This window comes from Rana temporaria, chromosome 6 (genome assembly GCF_905171775.1).
Source record: "Rana temporaria chromosome 6, aRanTem1.1, whole genome shotgun sequence".
Lineage (NCBI taxonomy): Eukaryota > Metazoa > Chordata > Amphibia > Anura > Ranidae > Rana > Rana temporaria.
Window position 1 is genome coordinate 15,169,818 of NC_053494.1, and position 27,561 is coordinate 15,197,378.

The following is a 27,561-nucleotide window of genomic DNA, read 5'->3' on the forward strand; positions in this document are numbered from 1 at the left end:
ATGTTGCATAATGACTACCTTTTTGTTAATGGAATTGTATGTTTATTTCATCAGAACTTACAACAAAGCAAGCAGAAGACACAAGGTAAGACCTGGGGGGGGCTGGTTAAAGTTCTGTATAAACATGAGCTGGAGGTCGTACTTGACTGGTAATCAGCTTGTCACAGACCAGAATACTTTTGTAGCCTGATTGTATGTTGCCTAAGGCCCCGTACACACGATAGAATCCATCCGCTGAAAAATCTCAGCGGACCGGCTCCAGCGGATAGATCCCCTGGTGTGTACAATCCAGCGGATCTGTTTCTGCGGATTTTTATCCCCTGGGATGGATTTCAAGCGGATATAAATTTTAAGACATGCTTTCAAATCTATCCGCTTGAATCCATCCCAACGGATTGATCCGCTGGTCTGTACAGACTCACCGGATCAATCCGTCCGAAGGGATCCCCCGCATGCGTCGTAATGATTCGACGCATGCGTGGAATTCCTTATATGACAGCGTCGCGCTCGTCGCCGCGTCATCATCGCGGCGACGGCGCGACACGTCATCGCGAGGGGATTTCCGCGCGGATTTCGATCCTATGGTGAGTACACTCCATCGGATCCAAATCCGGTGAAATCCTCGAGAGGATTTATCCGCGGAAACGGTCCGCTGGACCGTATCCGCGGATAAATCCTCTCGTGTGTACTAGGCCTAAATGTTACCCATCTTTCGATTTATTCCAAGCGATCTACAGATTTGAAAATCGAAAAAACATTTTCCTCTATTGGGGTTTCACCAAATAAATGCAACCATTCAGAGGGTAGGTTTAGTGCAGTTTAAATGTATTGATTTATTCATCTAAAAATATTTTACGGAGATGGCACATTCGACCGCTAGTTTTACCAGACCGAGCGCTTCCCTCTCGTACTTGATTCAGAGCATGCGTGGAGTTCTGTGCGTCGGAATTGTCTACACACGATCAGAGATTTATGAAAACGGATTTTGTTGTCGGAAAGTTTGAGAACCAGCTCTCAAATTTTTGCTGTCGGAAATTCAGACGGCAAATGTCCGATGGAGCCTACACACGGACGGCATTTCCCGACAACAAGCTCCCAATCGAACATTTGTTGTCGGAAATTCTGACCGTGCGTACGAGGCATGAGGGTGCGACGTTGAGCAGTGCTGTTTGGGGGTCTGGAGGAAATTATTAGTCTAATAAGTGGAATAGGATAGGGAAAAAAGTCAGCCCAAAAAAGATTGTGCTAAGATCTACAAGTCCACCTTCTTTACTATTTGTCTATATCTGCAGTACTGTTCATATAGCTTGATCCTGACATCTGAGCATTCACAAGTCAGGCCTGTGTATATGTGACATATACAGGGATGGACTGGCCATAGGGACTACAGGGAGTTTCCCGGTGGGCCGATGGCTCAGTGGGCCGTTTTTTTTAAAACATAGATGTTGCTTGGAGGACTTTTTGTAACGCCCTGGCAGCGCCCCAGTGTGATAGCACTCAGGCTTTCACACTGGAACTGCAGCGGAAGCATTTTTCAGTCGCTTTACAGGTGCTATTTTTAGCCCAAAAGCGCCTAAAAACCGCCTCAGTGTTAAAAGGGGTCCTACACTCACCCCCTCTCTTTTACACTCGCTCTCTTTTTCATAGGCCCCATACACACGAGAGAATTTATCTGCGGATACGGTCCAGCGGACCGTTTCCACGGATAAATCCTCTCAAAGATTTCCGCAGATTTCGATGCGATGGAGTGTACACACCATCGCATTGAAATCCGCGCGGAAATCCTCTGGCGATGACGTGTCGCGCCGTCGCCGCGATTATGACGCGGCGACGGGCGCGACGCTGTCATATAAGGAATTCCACGCATGCGTCAAATCATTACGACGCGTGCGGGGAATCCCTTTGGACGGATGGATCCGGTAAGTCTGTACAGACGAGCGGATCCATCCGTTGGAATGGATTCCAGCAGATGGATTTGTTGTGCATCTCAGCAAATATCCGATCTGCTGGAATCCATCCCAGAGGAGATTTCTCCGCGGAAACAGATCCGCTGGCGTGTACACACCATAGAATCTATCCGCAGAAACCCATTTGCTGGGATTTATCTGCGGATGGATTCTATCGTGTGTACGGGGCCTTACACTCACCCCCCTCTCTCACTCTCTCTTTCTCACCCTCTCATGATATACAATAATGGATGTAGGGGCCTTTTGGTGGGCGTGATTTTTCAGGGGGGTTGGGGCAGCATTTTATTGAATTAAAGTGGGCCGGTCTGGATGAAGTCCAGGGCCAAATTTTTGTCCCAGTCCAGCCCTGGACATATATATATATATATATATATATATATATATATATATATATATATATATATCTCAAATTCATTTTGTAGTGACATTATAATGCATGTAAGCCTTACCCTGTATTTCTCCTCTTTACATGTGACGCAACAGCCAATAAAACCGTGACTGATCTGATTGAGGAAGCCAATAAAAAAGGTAAGATTTTGTGCTAAATATTCTGATCCATTAAACCTTTTAAAGGGGATTCCACTTTCCAAAGAGGTTAGATATTCTCATTAAAAACACATTGGGCCAGATTCATGATGGACTTACGATGTCGTATCTCCACGTCCGCCGTCGTAAGTCCGAATCCAAACCGTCGTATCTATACGCCTGATTCATAGAATCAGTTACGCATATATATATGTGTGTATTTTATTAAAGGGCCCAGAGGTCCCCAGGGCCCCAGATGGCAACCCCCCTTTTTAAAAATAAATACATTTAAATATATATTTTTTATATATATTCTTTTTTTCTTTTTATTAAAGGGCCCAGCCAGAGGTCCCCAGGGCCCCGGATGGCTACCCCCCTTTTGTATATATATTTTTCTTTATTTCTTATTTTTTGTAAAGGCCCCCCCCTTCTCAATTTGTGGCAGCCTCCCCGCTTCTCAATTTCAGGCGACAGCACCCCCCCCCCCCCCGGTTCTCTTCTCCAGGGGGCCCATGCCTGAAGCTGTGTAAGGGGCCCCATAATTACTGATGGCGGCCCTGGAGGAGGGGAAGAGGACTCCAGTGGCAACCTGTGAAGCTCTGGTGAACTCCATGCCCAAGAGGGTTAAGGCAGTGCTGGAAAATAATGGTGGCCACACAAAATATTGACACTTTGAGCGCAGTTTGGACATTTTCACTTAGGGGGTGTACTCACTTTTGTTCTCAGCAGTTTAGACATTAATGGCTGTGTGCTGTTATTTTGAGGGGTCGGCAAATTTACACTGTTATACAAGCTGTACACTCACTACACAACATTGTAGCAAAGTGTAATTTCTTCAGTGTTGTCACATGAAGATATAATAAAATATTTACAAAAAATCTGAGGGGCATACTCACTTTTGTGAGATACTGTGTGTATATATGACTGTGATAATGGGATATTTTCGTGACAGCACTTGGGGATGAGATGACACAATCCTGTTTCATTTAACAAACACTTGCTATTTAATCTTTTAGGACTCATAATGTTTGGGGAATATGTTGTTGGGGATATGGACATCGCTTCCAGGACAAGAAGGATTGCTAATGGATGCCCCAAGGATATCTGCCTGTGGGCAAAATCCGGAGACGGGAACGTTTATATTCCATATGTTATATCCAGCAACTACAGTAAGTACCGTAGAAGCCACAATGTATACTACATAACAGTATAAGCAGGGGTTGACAAATTTGCTTGGAATCTAGGAGCCAGCTAAAAAAGTTAGGAGCCAGAAAACGCACCCCGTCCCGACGAGCTTGCGCGCAGAAGCGAACACATACGGGAGCAGCGCCGGCATATGTAAACGGTGTTCAAACCACACATGTGAGGTATCGTCGCGATTGGTAGAGCGAGAGCAATAATTCTAGCCCTAGACCTCCTCTGTAACTCATAACATGCAACCTGTAGATTTTTTTTAAACGTCGCCTATGAAGATTTTAACCAGTTCCCGACCACCGCATGTACATATACGTCCACAATATGGCACGTACAGGCACATGGGCGTATAGGTACGTCCTCGCCTATTAGCGGGTGGGGGGTCCGATCGGGACCCCCCCCGCTACATGCGGCGGTCGGGTTCGCTCGGGGAGCGATCCGGGACCACGGCGCGGCTATTTGTTTATAGCCGCTCCGTCGCGATCGCTCCCCGGAGCTGAAGAACGAGGAGAGCCGTGTGTAAACACGGCTTCCCCGTCCTTCACTATGGCGGCGCATCGATCGCGTCATTCCCTTTATAGGGAAGACACGATCGATGACGTCATTCCTACAGCCACACCCCCAAACAGTTGTAAACACATACTAGGTGCACCCTAACTCCTACAGCGCCACCTGTGGTTAACTCCCAAACTGCAACTGTCATTTTCACAATAAAGAATGCAATTTAAATGCATTTTTTGCTGTGAAAATGACAATGGTCCCAAAAATGTGTCAAAATTGTCCGAAGTGTCCGCCATAAGGTCGCAGTCACGAAAAAAATTGCTGATCGCCGCCATTAGTAGTAAAAAAAAAAAAAAAAAAAAAAAATGCAATAAAACTATCCCCTATTTTGTAAACACTATAAATTTTGCGCAAACCAATCGATAAACGCTTATTGCGATTTTTTTTACTAAAAATAGGTAGAAGAATACGTATCGGCCTAAACTGAGGAAAAAAAATGTTTTTATATATGTTTTTGGGGGATATTTATTACAGCAAAAAGTAAAAAATATTGCTTTTTTTTCAAAATTGTCGCTCTATTTTTGTTTATAGCGCAAAAACTAAAAACCGCAGATGTGATCAAATACCACCAAAAGAAAGCTCTATTTGTGGGGAAAAAAGGACGCCAATTTTGTTTGGGAGCCACGTCGCACGACCGCGCAATTGTCTGTTAAAGCGACGCAGTCCCGAACTGTAAAAACACCTTGGGTCTTTAGGCTGCATATTGGTCCGGGGCTTAAGTGGTTAAAGGGTAAAAGTTTGTCGGCATTCCACGAGCGGACGTAATTTTGAAGCGTGACATGTTGGGTATGAATTTACTCGGCGTAACATTATCTTTCATAATATTAAAAAAAATGGGGATAACTTTACTGTTGTCTTATTTTTTTATTAAAAAAAGTGTAATTTTTTCCCAAAAAAAGTGCGCTTGTAAGACCGCTGCGCAAATATGGCGTGACAGAAAGTATTGCAACGATCGCCATTTTATTCTCTAGGGTGTTAGGATAAAAATATATATATAATGTTTGGGGGTTCTAATTAGAGGGAATATGATGGCAGTGAAAAATAGTGAAAAATTACATTAGAATTGCTGTTTAACTTGTAATGCGTAACTTGTAATACCAACAGCCAACACCAGATGGCGCCAGCTCACACATCTGGTAGTAATAACTTGTAATACCAATGGCTCACCACCAGATGGCGCCACCTTCCAAGCCAAGTCGCCAGGACACCGTTTCTAGTCGCCATGGCGACCTGGCGCACAGGATTTGTCGAGCCCTGAGTATAAGTAATTTTCCCTTGCATATGATGGGGTTTGCTTTTGTGTGTGTGGGGGGGGGGGGGGTCTTTAGTGCAAGATATGGAACCTATGATGCAATGGAAGAGGGGAAAAGCTTTTTTTTTTTACACAATTAAATTTACACTTTAATTGTGGCATCAAATTCTGGGCTTTGTAATGGAAAACAATTGCAATCACTGCAGCCCTTCTAAATACTCCACTCGTAGGATCAGCTTTGACCAACACTCGTCATAGGTTTGTGTTTGGTGGGGGCAGCCCTCCCCAACAGGTGCACACATTGGGGTTGATGGTTAACATGTTGGGAGGCTGCCCCATGGAGTGTGTAGACATACCAAAATGTCAAAGAGGTTGTATACCCGCCTTTTTTTTCTCTCTGAAAGGCATAATGAGCTAGTATTCACTGCATGCTAGCTCATGAAATGCTTACCTTAGAATGAGGCGTTGGTATCTCAGCCAGTCCACGCCGAGGGAGATGACATTTTGCCTCGGCGTGTCTTTGGGTATCGCGGCTCCAGCGCTGTGAGTGGCTGTAGCCGTGATGTCGTCGTCCCCGCGAATGCGCGTGGGAGACTTCTTTCCGGCAAGGTCCAGTGTCTGCCGGGCTTTCAGCCGAGAATCCCCAATGTGCCGATGAAGTCAGCAGCGCATTGCAAGGGGAATATCTCCTCAACCATACGGGGCAGATCCACAAAGAAAGTACGCCGGCGTATCTACTGATACGCCGGCGTAATTTCAAATTTCCCACGTCGTATCTTTGTTTTGAATCCTCAAAACAACATACGACGGCATCTGGGTTAGATCCGACAGGCGTACGTCTTCCGATCTTAGATGCAATTCTTCGGCGTCCGCTGGGTGGCGTTCCCGTCGTATTCCGCGTCGAGTATGCAAATTAGCTATTTCCGACGATCCACGAACGTACGAGCGGCCGTCGCATTCTTTTACGTTGTTTCTGTTCGGCTTTTTTCGGCGTATAGTTAAAGCTGCTATCTGGTGGCGTATGCAATGTTAAGTATGGCCGTCATTCCCGCGTAGAATTAAAAAAATGTTATTTTGTTTGCGTAAGTCGTCCGTGAATGGGGCTGGACGCCATTTACGTTCACGTCAAACCAATGACGTCCTTGCGACGTCATTTAGCGCAATGCACGGCGGGAAATTTAGGGACGGCGCATGCGCAGTTCGTTCGGCGCGGGGACACGCTTCATTTAAATAAAACACGCCCCCTACTCGCCGTATTTGAATTCCGCGCCATTACGTCGCGAGAGATACACTACGCCGCCGTAACTTACGGCGCAAATTCTTTCTGGTTTCGAACCAAAGCCAGGTAAGGTACGGCGGCGTAGCGTATCTCAGATACGCTGCGCCCATGCAAATGTACGAGAATCTGCCCCTACATGTTTGGGAGATTATCTTATTGTAGGCTTACCTGTAGGTAAAAGTTCAAAAATTGACTATGCAACCACTTTAACGCTGATCCAGTTGGTGGGATATCTGAAGGCTTATGACGGACCAGTCCAAAGTGAACCAAAAAAGTCCTTCCATTACAGCGCTGCAAAATACATGAAGCTATCACTTCCATTTGAATCTATGTACACTGAGAAATACTAAATTTGTTTAGCTATATACTCGCTTGCATCTTCTACAGGTGTCTATGAATCGCAAGTAATACAGGACGCATTGGAGGAAATTGCAAGCCTCACCTGCATCCGTTTTATCAAGCAGACATCAGAGACCGATTACCTTAGCTATCAGCCTCAGGTTGGGTATGTATGAATGGCATGTGTCCAAATATGAAAATCTAAAAGTGAATATAAAGACAGTCAGCAGACTGATAACATCTATAGGTGAACTAAAAAAATGGCAAAAACTGTGAACCATAAATTAACCTCCCTGGCGGTATGATTCTTTCAGAAAAAACATGCTGAAAGCTGTACCATTATTTGCAAGGAAATTTGGCATTTTATACTGTAGGCCTGTAATTTTTAGAAATAACTCACTTAAATCTGACCAAACAAGAGTCTAATAGGCATCCCGGGTATGACATTTTTTTAAAAACAAAATTATAAATTATAATATAATAAATAACTATAAATAATTATAACAAATAATAATATAATTATAATAAAAATTATTCAATAATGTAATCAAATCAAAATCACTGAAATTTGCTCAGTTTCAGAATTGTCGTTGTCATTATTTTTATTTTTTTTATGACGAATTTCCCCACAAATCGCTATCGCACAATTCTGCAAGTGATTCTAATTTATTATCGCTGTTTTCTAGCTGATCTAAAACTATTTTTGACATAAAGGGACACTTTTGGTTGCTATGGACAATCTACAGTTTGCAGGGAGAAAAAAAGGTTTTTATTATATAAAATGACATGCAGGACACTGGGCAGACCACTAGGGACAAGGGGGGTGTGTTTTTTTTTACATACAGTACTGTAATCTATAAGATTACAGTATACTGTATGTATAGTGTTTGTTTACTTTTTTGAATTTGGTGCTGTTCTCCATCCCCGTGCGTCGTAACGTCGCAGGGAACGGAGATCGGCGGCACAGGAGGACGCTGTGTGAATCGAGCGAGGTCCCGCTCGCTCACACAGCGCGGTGGCATCGCTGGATCCAGGGACAAGGTAAGTAAACACTCCCTGTACATCCAGCGAGGCAAGCCCGAGTCTGACTCGGGGTTACCGATTTTAGCCCAAAAATCTCACCCCGAGTCAGACTCGGGAACACCACTCAGGAGGTTAAAGTCCAAAACATAAAACAAATGCAACTAATGCATCAAAACATGTGAATAAAGTCCAAAGTGTATAAATCGACTTGTGTAAAAGCTTCTGCCCTTGGACATCAATGTAGACAATCTAGATGAGACTTCACAATGATTGAGCTCACAGAGCGCTTACCTCCAGTTAGAGGATACTGCGTGTCAACGAAATCCTCCAAATGCTGGGATGGTATCCAGGAACGTTCCCTCCAGTCAATGGATAATGCGTGTCCACGAAATCCTCCTAGTGCTGGAATGGAATCCAGGGGCGTTCTCTGTGTACAATAGCAGTGCAGGTCCAGGCACAGTGGAGTCAGCTCACAAACGGCCACAAGTGTTAGCAGGAACAAGAATGAAGATAAAAAACTCTCATCGTGAAGTATGTAAGCACTTTAAGAAATTTAATGAAGTTAAAATGTGCTTACATCAAAAAAACGAATAAAAAAGCCAAACAGCGGCACTTCCGGTGGACGGTCAGGGTAACGCGTCACTTCCGGTCACGTCTACTTTACGCGTTGCGTTGACTTTAAGGTAGGGTGACCAGACATCCCCAGTTTTAGGGGACAGTCCTCTGATTGAGGACACTGTCCCCGGACCAAGTCTTTCCCTGGTTTTGTCCCCAGATTGGATTTGACCACTTCAGATCCGTAGGACGTCCATGGACGTCCTGGACTTTGTGCGGTGATATCTGAATGATGCCTGCAGCTGCAGGCATCATTCAGATATCGCCGTCTTCAGCCGGCGATTCTGTGCACCAGAAGAACGATCAAAGCGGCGGTTCCGCCGCTCGATCGTTCTTCTAGGCAGCGGGAGGGGACGTCCCCCCCCTCCCGCCGACATCTGGTGCTTCTCAGGGCCCGGAGAGCGAATCGGCCGGCGCTCGTTGGTGTACCATAGAGATGACTGGTGACCAGACGGTCACAGTCATCTCTATGACCGTCGGAGGACCGGGGCGCGATGTTATGACGTCACGCCCGGTACCCGGAAGTAAACAAAGCCGCAATCGCGGCTGTCGGCATGTAATCGGTGATTTTTTTTCACCGATTTCATGCTTGTAAGCCTGTAGGAGAGATGTGGGGTCTTATTGACCCCCACATCTCTCCATAAAGAGGACCTGTCACAGTGATTCCTATTACAAGGGATGTGTACATTCCTTGTAATAGGAATACAAGTGATCAAAAAAAAAATGTCAAAAAAAGTGTAAAAATAAAAAATATTAAAAATAGTAACCTGTAAAAAAATTTAAAGCGTCGCCTATGGAGATTTTTAAGTACCGAAGTTTGGCGCCATTCCATGAGTGTGCGCAATTTTAAAGCGTGACATGTTAGGTATCTATTTACTCGGCGTAACATCGTCTTTCACATTATACAAAAAAATCCGGCTAACTTTACTGTTTTGTTATTTTTTAATTCATGAAACAGTTTTTTTCCCTAAAAAAAGGCGTTTGAAAAATGATTGCGCAAATACCGTGCGAGAAAAAAAGTTGCAATGACCGCCATTTTATTCCCTAGGATGTCTGCTAAAAAAAAATTAAAAAATGTTTGGGGGTTCTGATTAATTTTCTAGCAAAAATTTTTTGATTTTTACATGAAGGAGAGAAGTGCCAAAATAGGCCCGGTAACGAAGTGGTTAATAGGGGACAGGGGCAATTTCAAAGACAGTCAGTGCAGAATTAAAATAAAAAAATTAGAATTACACTCCCCCGCTCCGCCGTGCCTACTAGCATAGGGGAGTTGTATTTTTCGCATTATCTGTGCCCCTTTCTGATGATCATGTGCTGGTCGGAGCGAAGGGAATATTTCTTCAGTTTCGGGCGCATGCTCATTCAGCTCCGCTCGCATGTTCTTCTGCCTTGGCTCAAATCCTGGTCAGCCACCTGCATATCTCCTTGCCTTCCCTGGCGGAGTGATCTTCCTCCACTCCCCATCCAGTAGCAGCCGGGGCCCGAAGAGTAAGACTTGAGAGGCTGTGAGGCGAGCGGCGACGGGCAGAGAGTCGCTGATTGTCGCCATTACTAGTAAAGAAAAAATATGTCCCTGGGTTTCATTTTAAAAATCTGGTCACCTTACCTTAAGGGCCTGGATAAAAGCAAGCAAAAGGCCGTATCTGCCCCCCCCCCCCCATTTCTTTTAGCTTCTCTGCTGTTTTGTTCAGCCTCTGGGAGGGAGGTAAAGGGTGTATCCTCCATGTGTGCAGTGCACAGGGGCCCTAAGAGGGATCTGAACCAGTGTGGGGAAAATTCCATTCAGTTCCTCCTATGTCTTGGCTGCACATTGGGGAGGGGACTGTTATTGGCTGCCTACCTGTGGCCCCGCCTGCTGAAGAGGAGGGAGAGGAGGAAGGGCCAAAGCTGCAGAAAGTAACACTTGCATCCAGGGAGAGGGAGAACGGTGACAGGCTGTACAGGGGAGGGTTGAACTTACCTGGTCCACGCCGAGCGAAATGTCATCTTGACTTGGCGTGTCTTCCGGGTATCGCCGCTCCAGCGCTGTGATTGGCTGGAGCGGCGATGACGTCACTCCCGCGCATGCACGCGGGAGATTTCATTCCCTTCAGCCGAGGATCCCCCTGCGCATGTGCCGCTGCAATCAGCGGCGCATTGCGAGGGGAATATCTCCTAAACCGTACAGGTTTAGGAGATATTCTTTATACCTTATTATAGGCTTACCTGTAGGCAAAAGTAAAAAATGTGGGTTTACAACCACTTTAAGTGACTCAGAGAGCAGTAGTAAGGGGTCAGTAGTAAATGTTTAAGGGTCAGTACTAAGTGATGTAGCATTTGTAGGTCAGCAGTGAGTGAAGTTCAGAGGTCAGTATTAGGTACCACTTATTACTGATCTAACATGTGCCCCAATGTGTAATGTTGGTCCTCCTTGGCCCCTCAAATAAATCTCCACAGATGCTTTTTAAACAACCAATTTACTGTCCTTCAGACTTTAGGGGGGCTGGAATATGGTAATTTGAAGTAGAAAATATCCTGGCATCAGTGGGAGTAAATAATGCTGCTTTTCTTTGGTCAGTGAGGTGAATTGTGCCCCTTTGTTGATGTCAGTGGGGGGAATTATGCCCGATTGTTGGTGTCAGGATGAAATATTGCCCCAAGGGCGGACTAAAAGCAAAGGGTGACCTCTGGCCTCCAGGCCAGTTTGGAGACCACTGTTCTAGACTATGTAACAACTCAGACTCTGTTGGGTTACATCTCTAAGTTATTCCCAACATTCAGTGCAATGAGAAAAGTACACACTTGTTTGTGTTGGCACACTTCATGTTTGCAGACAAGGGGCCTTAACACAATGCCTCTGAGCGGAGTCTAATAATTTACATAGCAATTGCATTCCAGCTCGCTGCCATCATCTAAGATTCAGACTACAGCTGCAGTCTCTTTTCAGATGCTGGTCTATGGTGGGACACATTGGAGGTTTACAGACCATCTCTTTGGATACTCCAGGATGTATAGTGAAGGGAATTGCCATCCATGAATCCCTACATGCCCTGGGTCTTCACCACGAACATGTGAGGACGGACAGAAACAACTATGTGAATGTCCTGTTGGATAACGTCATAGAAGGTATGTGTGGTGTGTGTTTTTTTTTTTTTTTTGTGCATGGGTTTTTAGCTGAGACACGGAGTACTGAAGCCATTGGATCAGTATGACCTCAATGCATATGGCCTTTATTTGGGGGCAACTCTTGGAATTTGTACTTGCAACCAAGCCAAGCTTTTATTTAAGTGGTAGTAAACCGTCCTATGATTTTCAGCCAAGGAAGCTGCCATCTTGGCCTTTGTTTAATCTACAACTGCTGTGATGCTGCACATGTGATCAGTTATGACACCAACCATTGGATGGTTTGACAGTTTGGTGGAGAGCACAACCATGTTGACAGTTAGCATTCCCAGCATACCAGGAATGTTAACTGTTATTTGAAAATGTTACATTGATGGGTTTACTTCCACTTTAACTTACTGGCAGTATCAGTGCCTGTCTCCTCCACTAGATATCCTAATGAGAGCACAGGAAAGATCATATTTCCACCTGCTAGCTCAGCTTCGGCTTGTTTATAAAGAGGCAGCAAGGGGGTCAACTTTTTTTTTTTTTTTTTTGCCCAAATGGTGGTGTGTCTAGTTTTGTACGTACATGTACAGTCCTGCTAGGATGGATAACCAAAAGGCTACGATTCTCCCTTTCCAAGGCAATGCTGATCAGGCTTAATGTTCATGTCTGATGGCCTAAGCACTGGGTCACATTTCTTCTGAAGGCGAGGGTAAGTTCTGTTAACCTGAATAATATATATTTGATATCTCATGATGTGGGTTAAATGAGTTCTTTTGACCAGGAGAGAAAGCGTTTACCAACTACATTCCAATAAATGTTACTATGTTATCTGATATTGAATAAGTTATACCCTAATAACAAATTAATATAAATACAAAAAAGTCCATGCGTAATAAAGTGCAAATGTGCAAATAAAGTCCCAGGATATTGCATTCAATAAATTCCAAATAAAAACACTGAATATGTGCAATGAACATTGCTTGATGTGAGGAAAATCTGTGCTCGTAAAACCTTCACCATATAGTAAACATTACACCCGACGTGATCAGATATAAGATGGCTCCTTACCAGCTCGAGTTGACTCTTTAATTAAAAAGAAGTCAAATGCGCTTGTGTAGGAAACTCTATCCAATAAGAGCCGGTTCACACTGGGGCGACTTGCGATCCGACTGCATGTCGCCTCAAGTCGTCCCAAGTCGTGCTGTAGAGAAAAACAATGGAAGTGAATGGGAGCAGTGTTAATACACACGACTCAAGGCGATCCGACTTCAGAAAAGGTTCCTGTACTACTTCAATCCGACTTGTAGGCGATTTGTACCCATTGATTTCAATGGAAGTCGCCTCAGAAGTCGGATCACTGTCTTATCTGAAGCTACTTTCTAGGAAGATAACATACATTTCTCAGGCAAACCCCTCCCTCCCCCTCCCTCTCCCAGAGCTGATGGTTGTTTTATTGGCCACTGGAATGTCTCCTGTCCTGGAGACGACTTCAAGTCGTGTTGTAAATCTCCCCAGATCGCCCTGTGGTTCACATTCAAGTCGTGTTGGAATCGCCTCTGGAAGTCACGCTGGAAGTCGGATCGCCCCAGTGTGAACCGGCTCTTAGCCAGGGTTCCAGTATTGCAGTCAAATTTGGAGGTATATAAACCGGAATGAGAGACCATAATAATGTGATACCGTTTATTAAAAAACGTTAAAAACATAAAAAGCTAGCCAAATGGCTCCTTACTAGATCCAGGGCCTCGATCCCGGCACTGAGGCTGTTAGCGTGGGTCAGTAATGGGAGAGGGTCTCCGTTGGAGTGTGCTGCAGCGAATTAGTGTGCGTGTCACCGCCGACAACCAGCAGACCCGGAAGTTACGTTGCTGTACGTGAATGGTATATGCCTCGACGTACGTTTCATTTTGCACGTAGCGCCCCCTACCATACCAATTTTATACTACTGTTCAGGCCACTGATTCTAGGGAGGCTGCTTCCAATTTATGATAATAATTTATTTTTTCACATAATTGTAATCTAATTATTCACATATTTTGTTATTGTGGTAACTTATATTATTTTTCGTGGCGCGAAACTCATACCAATTCCATATGTTATCTAATGCACAGAAAATGTTGGGTTAAAGTAAAATAATTATATGGAGGAATACAGAGTATATTCCTTTTAAAACATTAAAGTACAAACATATTCAGTTGCAAGTAAAACAGACCTTTTTTCCATTGACACCCTTTAGTCCCATCCTGATGGCTGCCATTCCATAAAGGGCTTTTCCCCCTCCAATCTGCTCCAAGTATATCCCTGCATGCTGATGCACCATTGGTTGGCATAGCTTGGATCTTGATTGGAGGGCTTACTAAAGAAGTCAGCCCCCTTTAATGCAAATCCTGGTGACTATTCTGGGCAGGAGATTTAATATAATTTTCCTGGGAAGTTAAAGCGGGGATTCACCCTAAATTTTTTATTTTTTTTCTAGCATGCCATCAAGCATACTAGCGCGAGCTACAGTATGTTTTTTTTTTTTTTTTGGCACCGTACTCACAGTTTAATCCCGTAGTGGGCGTTCCTATGCAGAGGGAAGATGATTGACGGCCGGCTATGGCGCGTCACGCTTCCCGAAAATAGCCGAAATAGGACTTGGCTCTTCACGGCGCCTGCGCAGTCAGCTCCTAGTCTGTGCGCAGGCGCCGTATAGCGCCGTGAAGAGCCGAGACCTACTCCGGCTATTTTCAGGAAGCGTGACGTGCCATAGCCGGCTGTCAATCATCTTCCCTCTGCATAGGAACGCCCATTCCCCGCGGGGAGTCTGAAACTTCACTACGGGATTAAACTGTGAGTACGGCGCAAAAAAACAACAAATAAAGGCATACTGTAGCTTACGCTAGTATGCTGGATTTAATGGTAGAAACTTGTTTCTTAGGGTGAACCACCGCTTTAAGTATTGATTACGGGTTGGCCTCCCTTCATTGCATATCCCAGCATGGGATCCTTTGAAGTGAGTGGCCCAGATTCAAGTAGAATCGCGCAATATTTGCGTGGGCAAAGAGCAAATTTTTTTCTCTGCGCCCACGCAAATATTGCGCTTTGCCCGCGATTCACGGAGCAGTTGCTCCGTAAATTGCGCGGGCAATATGCTAAGCAGCCGGGCGCAAGGCTGCCTAATGTAAATGATCCCGCCGGGGGCGGGAATCATTTAAATTAGGCGCGCTCCCGCGCCGAGCGAACATAGCATGCTCCGTCGGGAAACTTTCCCGACGTGCATTGCGGCAAATGACGTCGCAAGGACGTCATTTGCTTGTAAGTGAACGTGAATGGCGTCCAGCGCCATTCACGGTTCACTTACGTAAACGACGTGAAATTTGAACGTCGCGAGCGGGAGGCGCAGCTATACTTTAGCATTGGCTGCGCCTGCTATTAGCAGGAGCAACCTTATGCTAAAGGCGCCGTACGGAAACTCCGTACCTTGCGTACGCAGGGCCCGCACAACTTTTGTGAATCGGTGGTAGTATGCAATTTGCATACTACACGCCGATCACAAAGGCCGCGCCCCCTAGCGGCCAACGCAAGAATGCAGCCTGGGATGTGAAGGCATAAGGAGGCTTATGTTTGTCACATCCTAGGCTGCGGTCGGTGTAACGAGGTTCCTGAATCAGGAGCACTCGTTACACCGGAGCAAGTAAGCACTTGCGCCGCGCAACTATGGTTGCGCGGGCGCAAGTGCTTCTTGAATCTGGGCCAGTATGTGTAAAACAATGAGGTTTGGTTCTCCATTGTTTGTATATACAAGCCTAGGCACCGAAATGTCTGTTCTACCAGGCACTTCTGTGTCTCTATACTGCACGCCTTCCATAGATACAAGCTAAATAAAAATACATTCATAATTACAATATTTTGCAGCTATTAATTGAGATTTCACATAAACCCAACAGTTCTGATTGACTGACTGATCATGTGATCTTTGTTTTGTTTTTAATATTCTCTTTAATATTCTCATCCTCTCTGGAATGCCAGAGAGCAAAAACACAACTTACATTTTTAAATTGGGGCTGGGGATATCCTTGGGTGATGAGCAGAGTCCAGGCGTCTGTCTGGAAGTGGATCAAACCACACAATGAATTTTAGGCCTGAAAAATTTGGTTTATAGACTAAATAAGTGTCATCTGAAGAGGGACAGTGCTAGAACTAAAAGCTGGGTCCATAGGAAAATGAGATTAATAACTACTCCTTCATTGTTTGTGTTTTTGTCACTGGTGTGAGCATCTGTTTTTTTTTTTCTTTCATTTTAGACTACACTTATGCTTTCATGGTGATTGATACCCTCAATGTTGATCTAACCAAATACGATTATGGCTCCATCATGCATTACGCTAGGTGAGTCCAGTTTGCTCCTTTTTACTAAAATGGTTTATCTATTTTTCAGAGAGCTCCTGATGAGACACAAGTGTTTAGGTGGCTTTTTTTTTCTTCCCTTAAGATTCCACTGCTGTCTGTGACCCTGCTGGTAGGATTGTACTTCCTGGGCCAGATTCAGGTAGAAATACGTTACGCTGCGGCGGCGTAACGTATCCCATTTACGTTACACCGCCGCAGGTTTACAGCGCAAGTGCCTGATTCACAAAGCACTTATCTGTAAACTTGCAGCGGTATAGCGTAAATCCGCTCGGTGCAAGCCCGCCTAATTCAAATGGGGCGGGCACCATTTAAATTAGGCGCGTTCCCGCGCCAAACGTTCTGCGCATGCTCCGTGTTAAAATTTACCGACGTGCTTTGCGCGAAATTACGGCGCCCCAGCGTTTTTTTTGAACGGCGACGTGCGTTACATCGTTTCGTATTCCCTGACGTCTTACGCAAAAAAAAAAATTGGAATTCGACGCGGGAACGACGGCCATACTTTAACATGGCTGTTCTAAAGATAAGCCATGATAAAGCAGGCCTAACTTTGCGATGGGAAAAACCGACTAGCGACGACGTAAGAGATTGCGACGAACGAGCGTACCTTCGTGGTTCGCCTTAACTAGTCATTTGCATATTCTACGCCGACCGCAATGGAATCGCCACCTAGCGGCCGGCCTAGAATTGCATCCTAAGATCCGACAGTGTAAGTCAATTACACCTGTCGGATCTTAGGGCTAGCTATGCGTAACTGATTCTATGAATCAGCCGCATAGTTAGGACGGGCGGATCACAGAGATACGACGGCGTATCAGGAGATACGCCGTCGTATCTCTTTTGTGAATCTGACCCCCTGTTCTCATGACTGCAGGAGAAGGAATGAAGGGAGTAGTTAAAAGGCCAGGAAAATGCAGGCAGTACTAACCCCTCATTATTTTACTGAAATGGCATTACTGTTTGTATCTCCATCAGGGCCGTCTTCAAGGCAGGGCAAAAGGGACAGCTGCCCTGGGCCATGCCATTGTTGTGGGGCCCAAAGCAGCTGACTCATACTTGACAACTTTCCCAGTTTAAATTTCCATGAAGTTTTAGTCCTGTGCTGTGTCCTGATATCTCAGTGTGAAGTGCTGCTACTAATGCTGCCCAGCTCTGCCCTATTGTATACAGATGACTCCCTTGCAGACCCCGTGTTTACATGTAAATAACCATCATTCATACATGAATAACGTAAGCATTTATATGTAAATGGCGGTGGGATTCATATGTAAATGGCTGAGGCCGGCAGCATTCATATGTATATCATAGAGATGATGTGCTGTAACCTCTAGCAACCAATCGGTGAGCAGTATAACGGTAGGTTCAAAAGAAGCCAGCCGCTTGGCCAGCTTCTGTCGGATGAGTATTCTGGAAAAACCAACAGCTGATCAGAGTGTTTTGGTGGGGGACCGTCCCCCTATCGGAAAACAACAGCTGAACGGGAAGATCGCTGTACTAACGTCAGATCATTAGGACAGCGGCTCCGACCAGAGCTGTTGGTGTGTACCAGGCTTTTGTTATTGCTACACAATAGTAACAATCGTAAATAGTTGAATGGCTATAGCTTGACAAGTCAAAGGGCCAGATTCACAGAAGAAGTACGCCGGCGTACCTACTGATACACCGGCGTACTTTCAAATTTGCCGTATCTTTAGTTTGAATCCTCAAACTAAGATACGACGGCTTCTGGCTTCGATCCGACAGGCGTACGTCTTCGTACGCCTTCGGATCGTAGGTGCAATACTTCGGCACCCGCTGGGTGGAGTTTGCGTAGTTTTCCGCGTCGGGTATGCAAATTAGCTTTTTCCGGCGATTCACGAACGTACGCCCGGCCGTCGCATTCTCTTACGTCATCGGTAGTCGGCTTTTCCCGGCGTATAGTTAAAGCTGCTATTGCGTATAGATAGACGTGCCATGTTAAACTATGGCCGTCGTTCCCGCGTCGAATTTTGAATTTTTTTTTTGCGTAAGTCGTCCGTGAATAGGAAAGGACGTAACTCACGTCGACGTTCAAAAAATTACGTCGGTGCGACGTCATTTCGCGCAAATCACGGCGGGAAATTTCAAAACGGAGCATGCGGGAACGCGCCTAATTTAAATGATCCACGCCCCCTACCCGGATCATTTGAATTAGGCGGGCTTGCGCTGGAGGGATTCACGCTTTGTGAATTAAGCACTTGCCCGTAAAACTTGCGGCGGTGTAACGTAAATGCGATACGTTACGCCGCCACAAATGTACATGAATCTGGCCCAAAGTGTTTGTAAAGTCAAATCCTGTGAGCAGAGGGGATCCAAGTCTATAGACAACCATAGAGTGGCTTAGCATTGAGCCCATGGGTATGCCGCAATTGGTCCGGACCGTTCCCAGCGGATAAATCCTCTGGCGGATTTGGATCTGATGGCTGTACTCACCATCAGATCAAAATCCGCACGGAATCCATCCGCGGTGACGTGTCGAGCTGTCGCCGCGACGATGACGCGGCGACGTGCGCGACGCTGGAAGGTAATTACTTCCACGCATGCGTCGAATCATTACGACGCATGCAATGGAGGGGAGCGGACGGACTGATCCGGTGAGTCTGTACAGACGACCGGATCAGTCCGCTGGAATGGATACCAGCGGATACATTTCTTAGCATGCTAAGAAATTTTTATCCGCTGGAAATCCGTCAGCTGGAGAAATCTCCGCCGAAAAATGTCCGCTCCGGCCTACACACGACCGGATTTGTCTGCTGGAACTGATCCGCGGATCAATCCCAGCGGATAGATCCGGTCGTGTGTACGAGGCCATAGAAGAGAAGGAGCCAGGAGTCCTGGCGTGGGACCCCAGAAGAGGAGGATTGGGGCTGCTCTGTGCAAAACCATTGCACAGAGCAGGTAAGTATAACATGTTTATTATTTTAAGAGAAAAAAATATTGAGCATTTATAATCTCTTTAAGTGACTCATTCTTTTGGTTCTCTCCCTACAGATATGCCTTTTCCAAAAATGGCAAGCCTACACTGGAATCCATTCCCGACGACAATGTCGCCTTTGGACAGAGGTATGGCATGAGCAATTTGGATGTCCTAAAAATCAATACCCTCTACAACTGCTGTAAGTTTTTTTTTTTTTTTCATCAAACTAAACTAATACTAAATGCCTTTTTTCTATAAGTTTTGATCAAAGGGAAAAGTGTAGTAACCTTAGCAACTAATCGCAGACCACACTTGTCACTTATTGTTGGGTGTAACGGTCAGGGGTTAACACCGTTCACGATCTCCCATTTCATCAACCCAAGACAGCTTCCGACACTCCAACCATCCAGCAGACCCGAACCATTCCATAAGAATTCCCTCAATAACGAGACTGACAAGCTCTGTTACTGAGTCAAAAATATATGAACACCTTTAATGGTAACTTAGCTTTCTTAATACTAAATGCCTTTTTTCTATAAGTTTTGATCAAAGGGGAAAGTGTAGTAACCTGAGCAACTAATCGTCTCCTAAATCCCTTTAGTGCACTTTTTTTTTCTCTTCTTCAGGAAAACATGTTGTTCACTTGCTGCCTAATATATCCCACTAATTTTCATGTACCATTGTAACGATTTAATCAGGGTTTATCACCACTAATGGGTAAATTGAATATGTTATGGTTGATTGGTGTATACTTGTAGATTGTAACATAACATGCATACAGGTTCATAGTTCTCTTTAAAGCTGAACCCCAGGCACGTGTAGCTCTGTGTTAAGACATCATCACTTGTAAAAAGTACCTGAATTGATCTATGTCCTTGTACAGGAGACAGTGGCGGCTGGTGCTCAATATTTTTTTTTGGGGGGGCGCAAACAAACGAAAAAAAGAAAAACATCAATTGTAGCCTCACTGTGCCCATCAAACGCAGCCACTGTGCCCATCAATTGTCGCCACTGTGCCCATCCATTGTCGCCACTGTCGCCACTGTGCCCATCAATTGTCACCACTGTGCCCATCACTTGTCGCCACTGTGCCCATCCATTGTCGCCACTGTGCCATGCCATCAAACGCAGCCACTGTGCCCATCAATTGTCACCACTATGCCCATCAATTGTCGCCACTGTGCTGTGCCTTGTCGCCACTGTGCCATGCCAAACGCAGCCACTGTGCCATGCCAAGCGCAGCCACTGTGTCATGCCAAACGCAGCCACTGTGCCCATCAATTGTCGCCACTGTGACATGCCAAACGCAGGCACTGTGCCCATGCCATTGTCGCCACTGTGCCATGCCATTTCCGCCAAATTGCCCCTTAAAATGCCGCCAGATTGCCCCCCCCCCTCTCGCCTGGCACTTAGCTTTCTCGGTCAGCCATCCTCCTCCACGATCCCTCAATGTCTTCTCCCGCCCTCAATGTCGCTTCAGCCAATCAGGTTACTGATAACCAGATCCGGTGAACCTGATTGGCTGAGACGTGTGTCAGTGTTAACCAGGGAATACACACCCCGTTCGTCCCCTGGTTATCTATTTGGAAGCCAATTACAGCCCACAGGCTGTAATCGGGAAGCCTATCAGAGCCGGTGGCTCTGATAGACACTTCCACAGCCAACCAGCTGTCAGATGGCCGGCGCTCGCCAGGGGGCCGGCCATCTAAATAGTGGGCGGCAGCGGCGCCGGTGACAATACATAGATTCATGCAATGCATGAATCTATGTATTGTTTTCAGTGGCGGTGCAGGAGCGAGAGGGGGCGGCACTCCTGCACCCACTATGGACGCACCGCCACTGACAGGAGATCTCAAAGAGGGAGAGGGTGTGCTGCAGTACAAGTCACATGTTGAAGGGAGGAGAGCAGAGTGACCAAGATTATCTGTCTCCTGCTTCCCCTTTCACTGTCCCCCCCCCCAGCCAGGGCTATGGGACTGTACTGTATGAAAGAACTGTGTAAACATCAGAAATTGATGAACAGTTGCATCTCATCTATTTTGCGGTTTGCCTGGAGTTCAGCCTCAATTGAATTGTTTATGATTTTTGTTCAAATTGCTTCTGCTTTTCCTTAACAGCATCTGGTTTGAAAGCTTCTAATGGTGAGACAACCACCATAAAAACTCCAACTACAACCACCACAACCACCACAACCGCTACAACCACCACAACCGCCACAACCACCACTACTGCCGCGCCTATTCTGTTCATACCCAATAGTAAGGTTTTGTCAGGCTGACTTTAAGTATATGTGTATGTCTAAAACATTTTTTATGTTTTTTGGTTGAGAAGGGTTAAAAAAATATATATATTTTCTTTTTTTTGCAGTGTACAGTATGTTCTAATCTGAAATCTAAAATATTAATTTGCCATCACTTTCTGTTTTAGTGACATTGGTCAGTAGGTCAAACAGTGAGAGGTAAACCTCATCAGCAGGAACACAAATAACAATAAGCTGTCAATGGGTCCAACATTCCTTGCTCTATCCAAAACTAAAAACTAAAATTGCTTTACATAAACTTCAAAGAGTAATTAACCAGTTGGTGTCCGCGCTATAGCCAAATGACGGCTACAGCGTAGACCTGAATTGCCGGGAGGCAGTAATAGACGTCCTCCCGCGCTCGAGCGGCCTGCGCGCCCCCTGCAGGGCGCACGCAGCTCGCTGGATCACAGATCGGAGAAAGGGGTTGGTCCTGACACCTTACCACGTGATCAGCTGTCAGCCAATGACAGCTGATCATGTCATGTAAACAGAGCCAGTAATCGGCTATTTTGTTTTTTTCTCATTACGCTGATGGCGTGAGGAGGGGGAAAAAGCCGATCACCGGCAGAAGACAGCGGGAGATCGGTCCCGATCAGGGAGAGCTGCAGACAGATTCTTTATACCCTGGTTTGACACTTTAAAGCGGGGGTTCACCCTATAAAAAAAAAATATATATATTTTTTTCCTCTAGCATAACATTAGGCATAGTAGCGCGAGCTACAGTATGCCTGTATTTATTTTTTTAGCCCCGTACTCACTGTGCAATCGTATATTGAAGATTCCGACTCCCCGCGGGGAATGGGCGTTCCTATCCAGAGGGAAGGTGATTGACGGCCGGCTCTGGCACGTCACGCTTCTCCGGAAATAGCCGAAATAGGACTTGGCTCTTCACGGCGCTTGCGCATAGTCTGTGCGCAGGCGCCGTATAGCGCCGTGAAGAGCCGAGACCTACTCCGGCTGTCGTCGGGGAGCGTGACGTGCCAGAGCCGGCCGTCAATCACCTTCCCTCTGGATAGGAACGCCCATTCCCCGCGGGGAGTCGGAATCTTCAATATACGATTGCACAGTGAGTACCGGGCTAAAAAAATAAATACAGGCATACTGTAGCTCGCGCTACTATGCCTAATGTTATGCTAAAATGTTGTTATGGAGGGTGAACCACCGCTTTAAGTAATGCAAGCACATCACATAAGTGGGTCAGATATACAAAAATTTAAAACAATTCTAAATGGTATTGCCTTTACAGTATTTTGTGACCCTGACCCACAGGATCACATAAAAACATATAACATATATGTTAAAGTTAGTTTGATACTTGCCATTATGTTGGCCTCTTGGTTGAAACACCGTCTCTCTTTGGTGCCCATTGGCTGATGCAGGTATTGAAACCATACCGTCTCCACCGTGTGCAACAGCTCCCCCTGTTGGCTTGCACATCTGTAGTGATGTGCAAGCCAATGGGAGAAAGCGAAGCCCTGTACACACGGCCCAGAATCTCGTCGGGAAAAAAACGAGATTCTTGGCAACACATGGCACAAACAAATTAAAGCGGAGTTCCACCCAAGATTTTTTTTCCAATGCTTTATTGCAAAAGCTGAAGTTAGAAGCTGACTGCCATGCAGAGCTTGCTCCAGTTTTATTAAAGTAACCTCAGTGTGGGTGTGGACATTTTTCAGCAGGGGGGGGGGGGTTGTTATGACTTTTTCTTGCATAGGAACTTTGCTGAGCTCTGAAAGTGCTATGAGGACTTTGCCTTCTCACACCTTTTTGTGGTTGCAGTTCTTAACCTCTTCAGACCCGGGCCATAGTAAAAAGACGGCCACAAGGTGGCTCTACATTGCCGGAAGGCCGTCTTTTTTACGGCCTCGGGTCCTCCGGCCACTGGGGGGCGCGTGATGATGATGCCGATGCGCGTGCCTGGCGGTCGCGATGTCCTCCAGGTACCCGCGATCGGCAGTGACAGAGCAGGGACGTATATCTCTGTGTGTACGTCCTGTCAGGGAGAGGAGACCGATGCTGTGTCCCTTGTACATAGGGACACAGCATCGGTCACCTCCCCCAGTCAGTCCCCTCCCCCCACAGTAAGAATCACTCCCCAGGGTACACATTTAACCCCTTCCTCGCCCACTAGTGTTAACCCCTTCCCTGCCAGTCACATTTATACAGTAATCAGAGCAGTTTTATAGCACTGTTCGCTGTATAAATGTGAATGGTCCCAAAAATGTGTCAAAAGTGTCCGATGTGTCCGCCATAATGTCGCAGTCCCAATCATGTCACAGATAACTGCCATTACTAATAAAAAAAAATAGTAAAGAAAAATGTCAGAATTCTATCCCCTATTTTGTAGGCGCTATAACTTTTGCGCAAACCAATCACTATACGCTAACTGTGATTTTTAAATTTTTCCAAAATATGTAGAAGAATTTTGTTTTTTTTAAATTGCGATATTTATTATAGCAAAAAGTAAAAAATATTGTGTTTTTTTTTTTTCAAAATTGTCACTCTATTTTTGTTTATAGCGCAAAAAATAAAAACCGCAGAGGTGATCAAATACCACCAAAAGAAAGCTCTATTTGTGGGAAAAAAAGGACGCCAATTTTGTTTGGTAAACACGTCGCACGACCGCGCAATTTTCATTTAAAGCGACGCAGTGCCAAAAGCTGAAATTTCGCCTGGGCAGGAAGGGCGTATATGTGCCCAGTAAGCAAGTGGTTATTGGGGGGCGTAAGGGTACAATTTTTTTTCCTAAATAGCCTCCTCTACCTTAGTGCAGTCCTCTTCACTTACCTCACTTACCTTCTGTCTGTAACTCCACACAGTAATGCGAGGCTTTCTCCCTGGTGTGGAGTGTCGTGCTCGCCCCTTCCCTAGGATTATAGGAGAGTCAGGACGCCCACTAACACACAGCTCCTTTCTCTATCTGCAACGTAGAGAGCGTCCTGACACTCCTGTAGTCCAAGGGAGGGGGCGAGCAGGACACTCCACGCCAGGGAGAAAGCCTCCCATTACTGTGTGGAGTTACAGACAGAAGAACAGGAAGTGAGGATTTCTCAGAAGAAATAAGGACATTTAAAAGCAAAATGGAAGGATGAGGTAAGTGAAGGAGGACTGCACTAAGGTAAAGGAAGATATTTAGGAAAAACAAATTGTACCTTTGCAACCCCTTTAATGGTGCCTGCTACTATCCAGCTACATCGTTGGGTTTTATTATTGGCTTTTATCATTTTTTTTTTTTATAGGCAATCTTAAAATTTATATATACAAAATATATAAATCTATGCGGTTGAATATAGAACCAAATACATAGTATAGCTGTGTATATACTGAGATGTTTTTTCTCTTCCAGCTTGTAAGGGTGTTCTGACGCTGACAGCCCAACAGGGAATTATCGCTTCCCCCAATTTCCCGAACAACTACCCAAATATTGCCTACTGTCAATGGACAATCAGCACCACCTCTAAGGTAAGGGTGTGCAATATATCCAATTTTTTATTTTTTTTATGTATGATGGATAATTGCCTAAATCCTCTAATGTGCCAAAGCAGAATCTCAATATTTTATTAAAAGTAATGTTGGATCCAAATGCAAACATTTATCATATGGCAGCTTACCAGTTTGTATATATACAGGGCTTTTTTTCAGGGGGAACTTGGGGGAACTCAGTTCCACCACCTCTGGCTCAGACCCTTTGGTGCCTGCTCACCACAATCACTTGTAAACACAGAAGTCTGGTCTCTGTGTTTACAAGTGACAGCTCTGCACTCTGTGTGTAACCACCTAAACTCTGCATTCTGTATGTAATGCAATCCTGGTATTTAATGCCCCTTTAAGACCCTTCTACTGTTTGTGAATTCTGAACGGGGTGGTTGAGTTCCTGCACCAATTTTCTGAGAAAAAAAGCTCTGTATATATGTAACGGTTGCATTATTCTTATTTTAAGCTTTCTTGCATTTTCATCTGGTGATCTGACCAGTGAGTCTGTTTTTCAAAAGAACAACCTTTCTTTGTGTAAGGCTGGATTCGCACCTATGCATTTTTGGTGCTTTTTTGCAGATTTGTACTACAGAACGTGTTCCATAGGAAACCATGATAAATGGACTGTAGTGCAAATCTGCAAAATGCAAAAAGCACTAAAACTGCCATAGGTGTGAATCCAGCCTTACTGGGATTAGACATGCCCAAGGGTGGACTGACAATTTATGGGGCCCCCGGGCAATAGAAGATTATGGGGCCCCTGGGCTTACAGATGGCCACCACCCCAGGAGGCAGTGCAGAGGCAGGGCAGCTAAAATCTCAGGATTTTCACATCAAAAGCATGTCGGTTTCGGACATATCAGGGACAGATGTAAAAAAAACACAGATTTTTACATACTGCCCCTGGTTTTATTGAGCCTGGCAACCCTGATGGGGCCCCCTAGTGGCATGGGGCCCTCGGGCAGTGCCCGAGAGCCTCAGTGGTCAGTCCGCCCCTGGACATGCCATTTAACGCTGGCAGGGGTTTATACATTGATTAACTTTTATTTATGTAAAACCTTTATTCCAAAAAAAACTGTTTGCTGCAACTGCCTAAAAAAAGTTAACTTGAGTTTGGCTTCAATTGGTTATTGGAGTTAAATCTACTAGTAGTAACGCTCCCCTCCCCAAGACTGACACCGTCCAAAGGTGTCCCCTGGCCCTGTTTTCCATCTGGAATGGGGGCGCTCTAATACAGGAGGTGTGGTCAGATCACCAGGTGAAAACAAAAAGGGAAAAGTCTTAAAGCGGGAGTTCACCCGAATTTTTTTTTTTAACATTAGATTGGGCCTAATTACGGGAAGCAGAATCGGATGTTTTGTTTAAAATCAATGCACTTACCGTTTTAGAGATCGATGTTCTCCGCCGCTTCCGGGTATGGTCTTCGGGACTGGGCGTTCCTATTTGATTGGCAGCCTTCCGACGGTCGCATACATCGCGTCACGAGTTGCCGAACGTCGGTGCGGCTCTATACGGCGCCTGCGCATCGACGTTCGGCTACTTTCGGAAACTGGTGACGCGCTGTATGCGCCGGTCGGAAGGCTGTCAATCAAATAGGAACGCCCAGTCCCGAAGACCATACCCGGAAGCGGCGGAGAACATCTATCTGTAAAACGGTAAGTACTGCATTGATTTTAAACAAAACACACCCGATTCTGCTTCCCGTAATTAGCCCAATCTAATGTTAAAAATATTTTTGGGGTGAACCTCCACTTTAAGGCAGTATTCCTAATAACTAAGTCGGCTACAAATACTGCAGCTGCTGACTTTTATTTATCAGATACTCGCCGGTCCCAGGGTCCAGCAATGCGGGGAATGAAGCCCTGCTCGTCTCCGCCGGCATCACTAATGTGGGCGCCCAGTTGTGGCTTCACAGTCGGGCATGCACTGCGCATGCGCGAGCCGTGCTGTGCACCGTGATTGCCCGAGCAATCAGCTGGGTTTTGTGACGTGTCCCAGATTGCCGAGAGGGAGAGGTGACCTGCCTTTGGTGCCCAGGGAGGAAGTGGGAGAGCAAACCTCTAAAAAGAGGGCTTGCGCTCCCCACCCCCAAAAAATGACATGCCAAATGTGGCATGTCAGGGGGTCACCTTCCCTTAAAGTGGAAGTTCCCTTTTTGGGTAGAACTCCACTTTAAGAAGGAAAGGTGGGTTTTGGGTTTAATACCGCTTTAATGAAAAAAAATATTTACTTCATATTTTTTGTCCTCATCCTATTAATTTTCAATGTTGTCCTGTCTTTTTGTCCCGTATAACCATACAAGATGCCTGAGATATTAAATTTGCTTGTTTCATTCCAGATTAATATCACCTTCACAGATTTTGATGTAGACGGTGACACGAAGAGCGTCTGTAATGATGTGCTTTGGATCTACGACTCGCAGTATTTGCTTGCTGCCTACCAGAAGGTCTTTTGTGGGCAGACATTGCCACCATCCTTTATATCCCGGGGGAAAACCATGCAGATCATCTTCCTCAGTGACGCCACTGTCTCTAGGAAAGGGTTTAGACTTGTATATGGACCAGGTTAGTTCAGTTCCAATTCTGTCCTTATTTTATCAGCTCGAATCATTGCCAAAAA

General features: G+C 45.5%; 1 protein-coding gene across 1 annotated transcript; it reads left to right on the plus strand.

Moving 5' to 3' along the window:
• On the plus strand, positions 1 to 27,561 carry LOC120944374 (low choriolytic enzyme-like). The gene is made up of 9 exons (XM_040358429.1): positions 1 to 85; positions 3,509 to 3,661; positions 7,166 to 7,283; positions 11,682 to 11,860; positions 16,129 to 16,213; positions 19,241 to 19,365; positions 21,284 to 21,424; positions 24,815 to 24,930; positions 27,281 to 27,561. The coding sequence occupies exons 1-9, from the start codon at positions 1 to 3 to the stop codon at positions 27,509 to 27,511; spliced, it is 1,233 nt and encodes a 410-aa protein (XP_040214363.1). The 3' UTR covers positions 27,512 to 27,561.

What these genes read in the sequence shown, in the direction of transcription:
- LOC120944374 (XM_040358429.1), top strand. Translation starts at nt 1, where the DNA reads ATGTTGCATAATGACTACCTTTTTGTTAATGGAATTGTATGTTTATTT. An exon ending in TGTTATATCCAGCAACTACA is followed by an intron (nt 3,662 to 7,165) that starts GTAAGTACCGTA and finishes CATCTTCTACAG; the next exon opens with GTGTCTATGAATCGCAAGTA. An exon ending in TATTCTGTTCATACCCAATA is followed by an intron (nt 21,425 to 24,814) that starts GTAAGGTTTTGT and finishes TTTCTCTTCCAG; the next exon opens with CTTGTAAGGGTGTTCTGACG.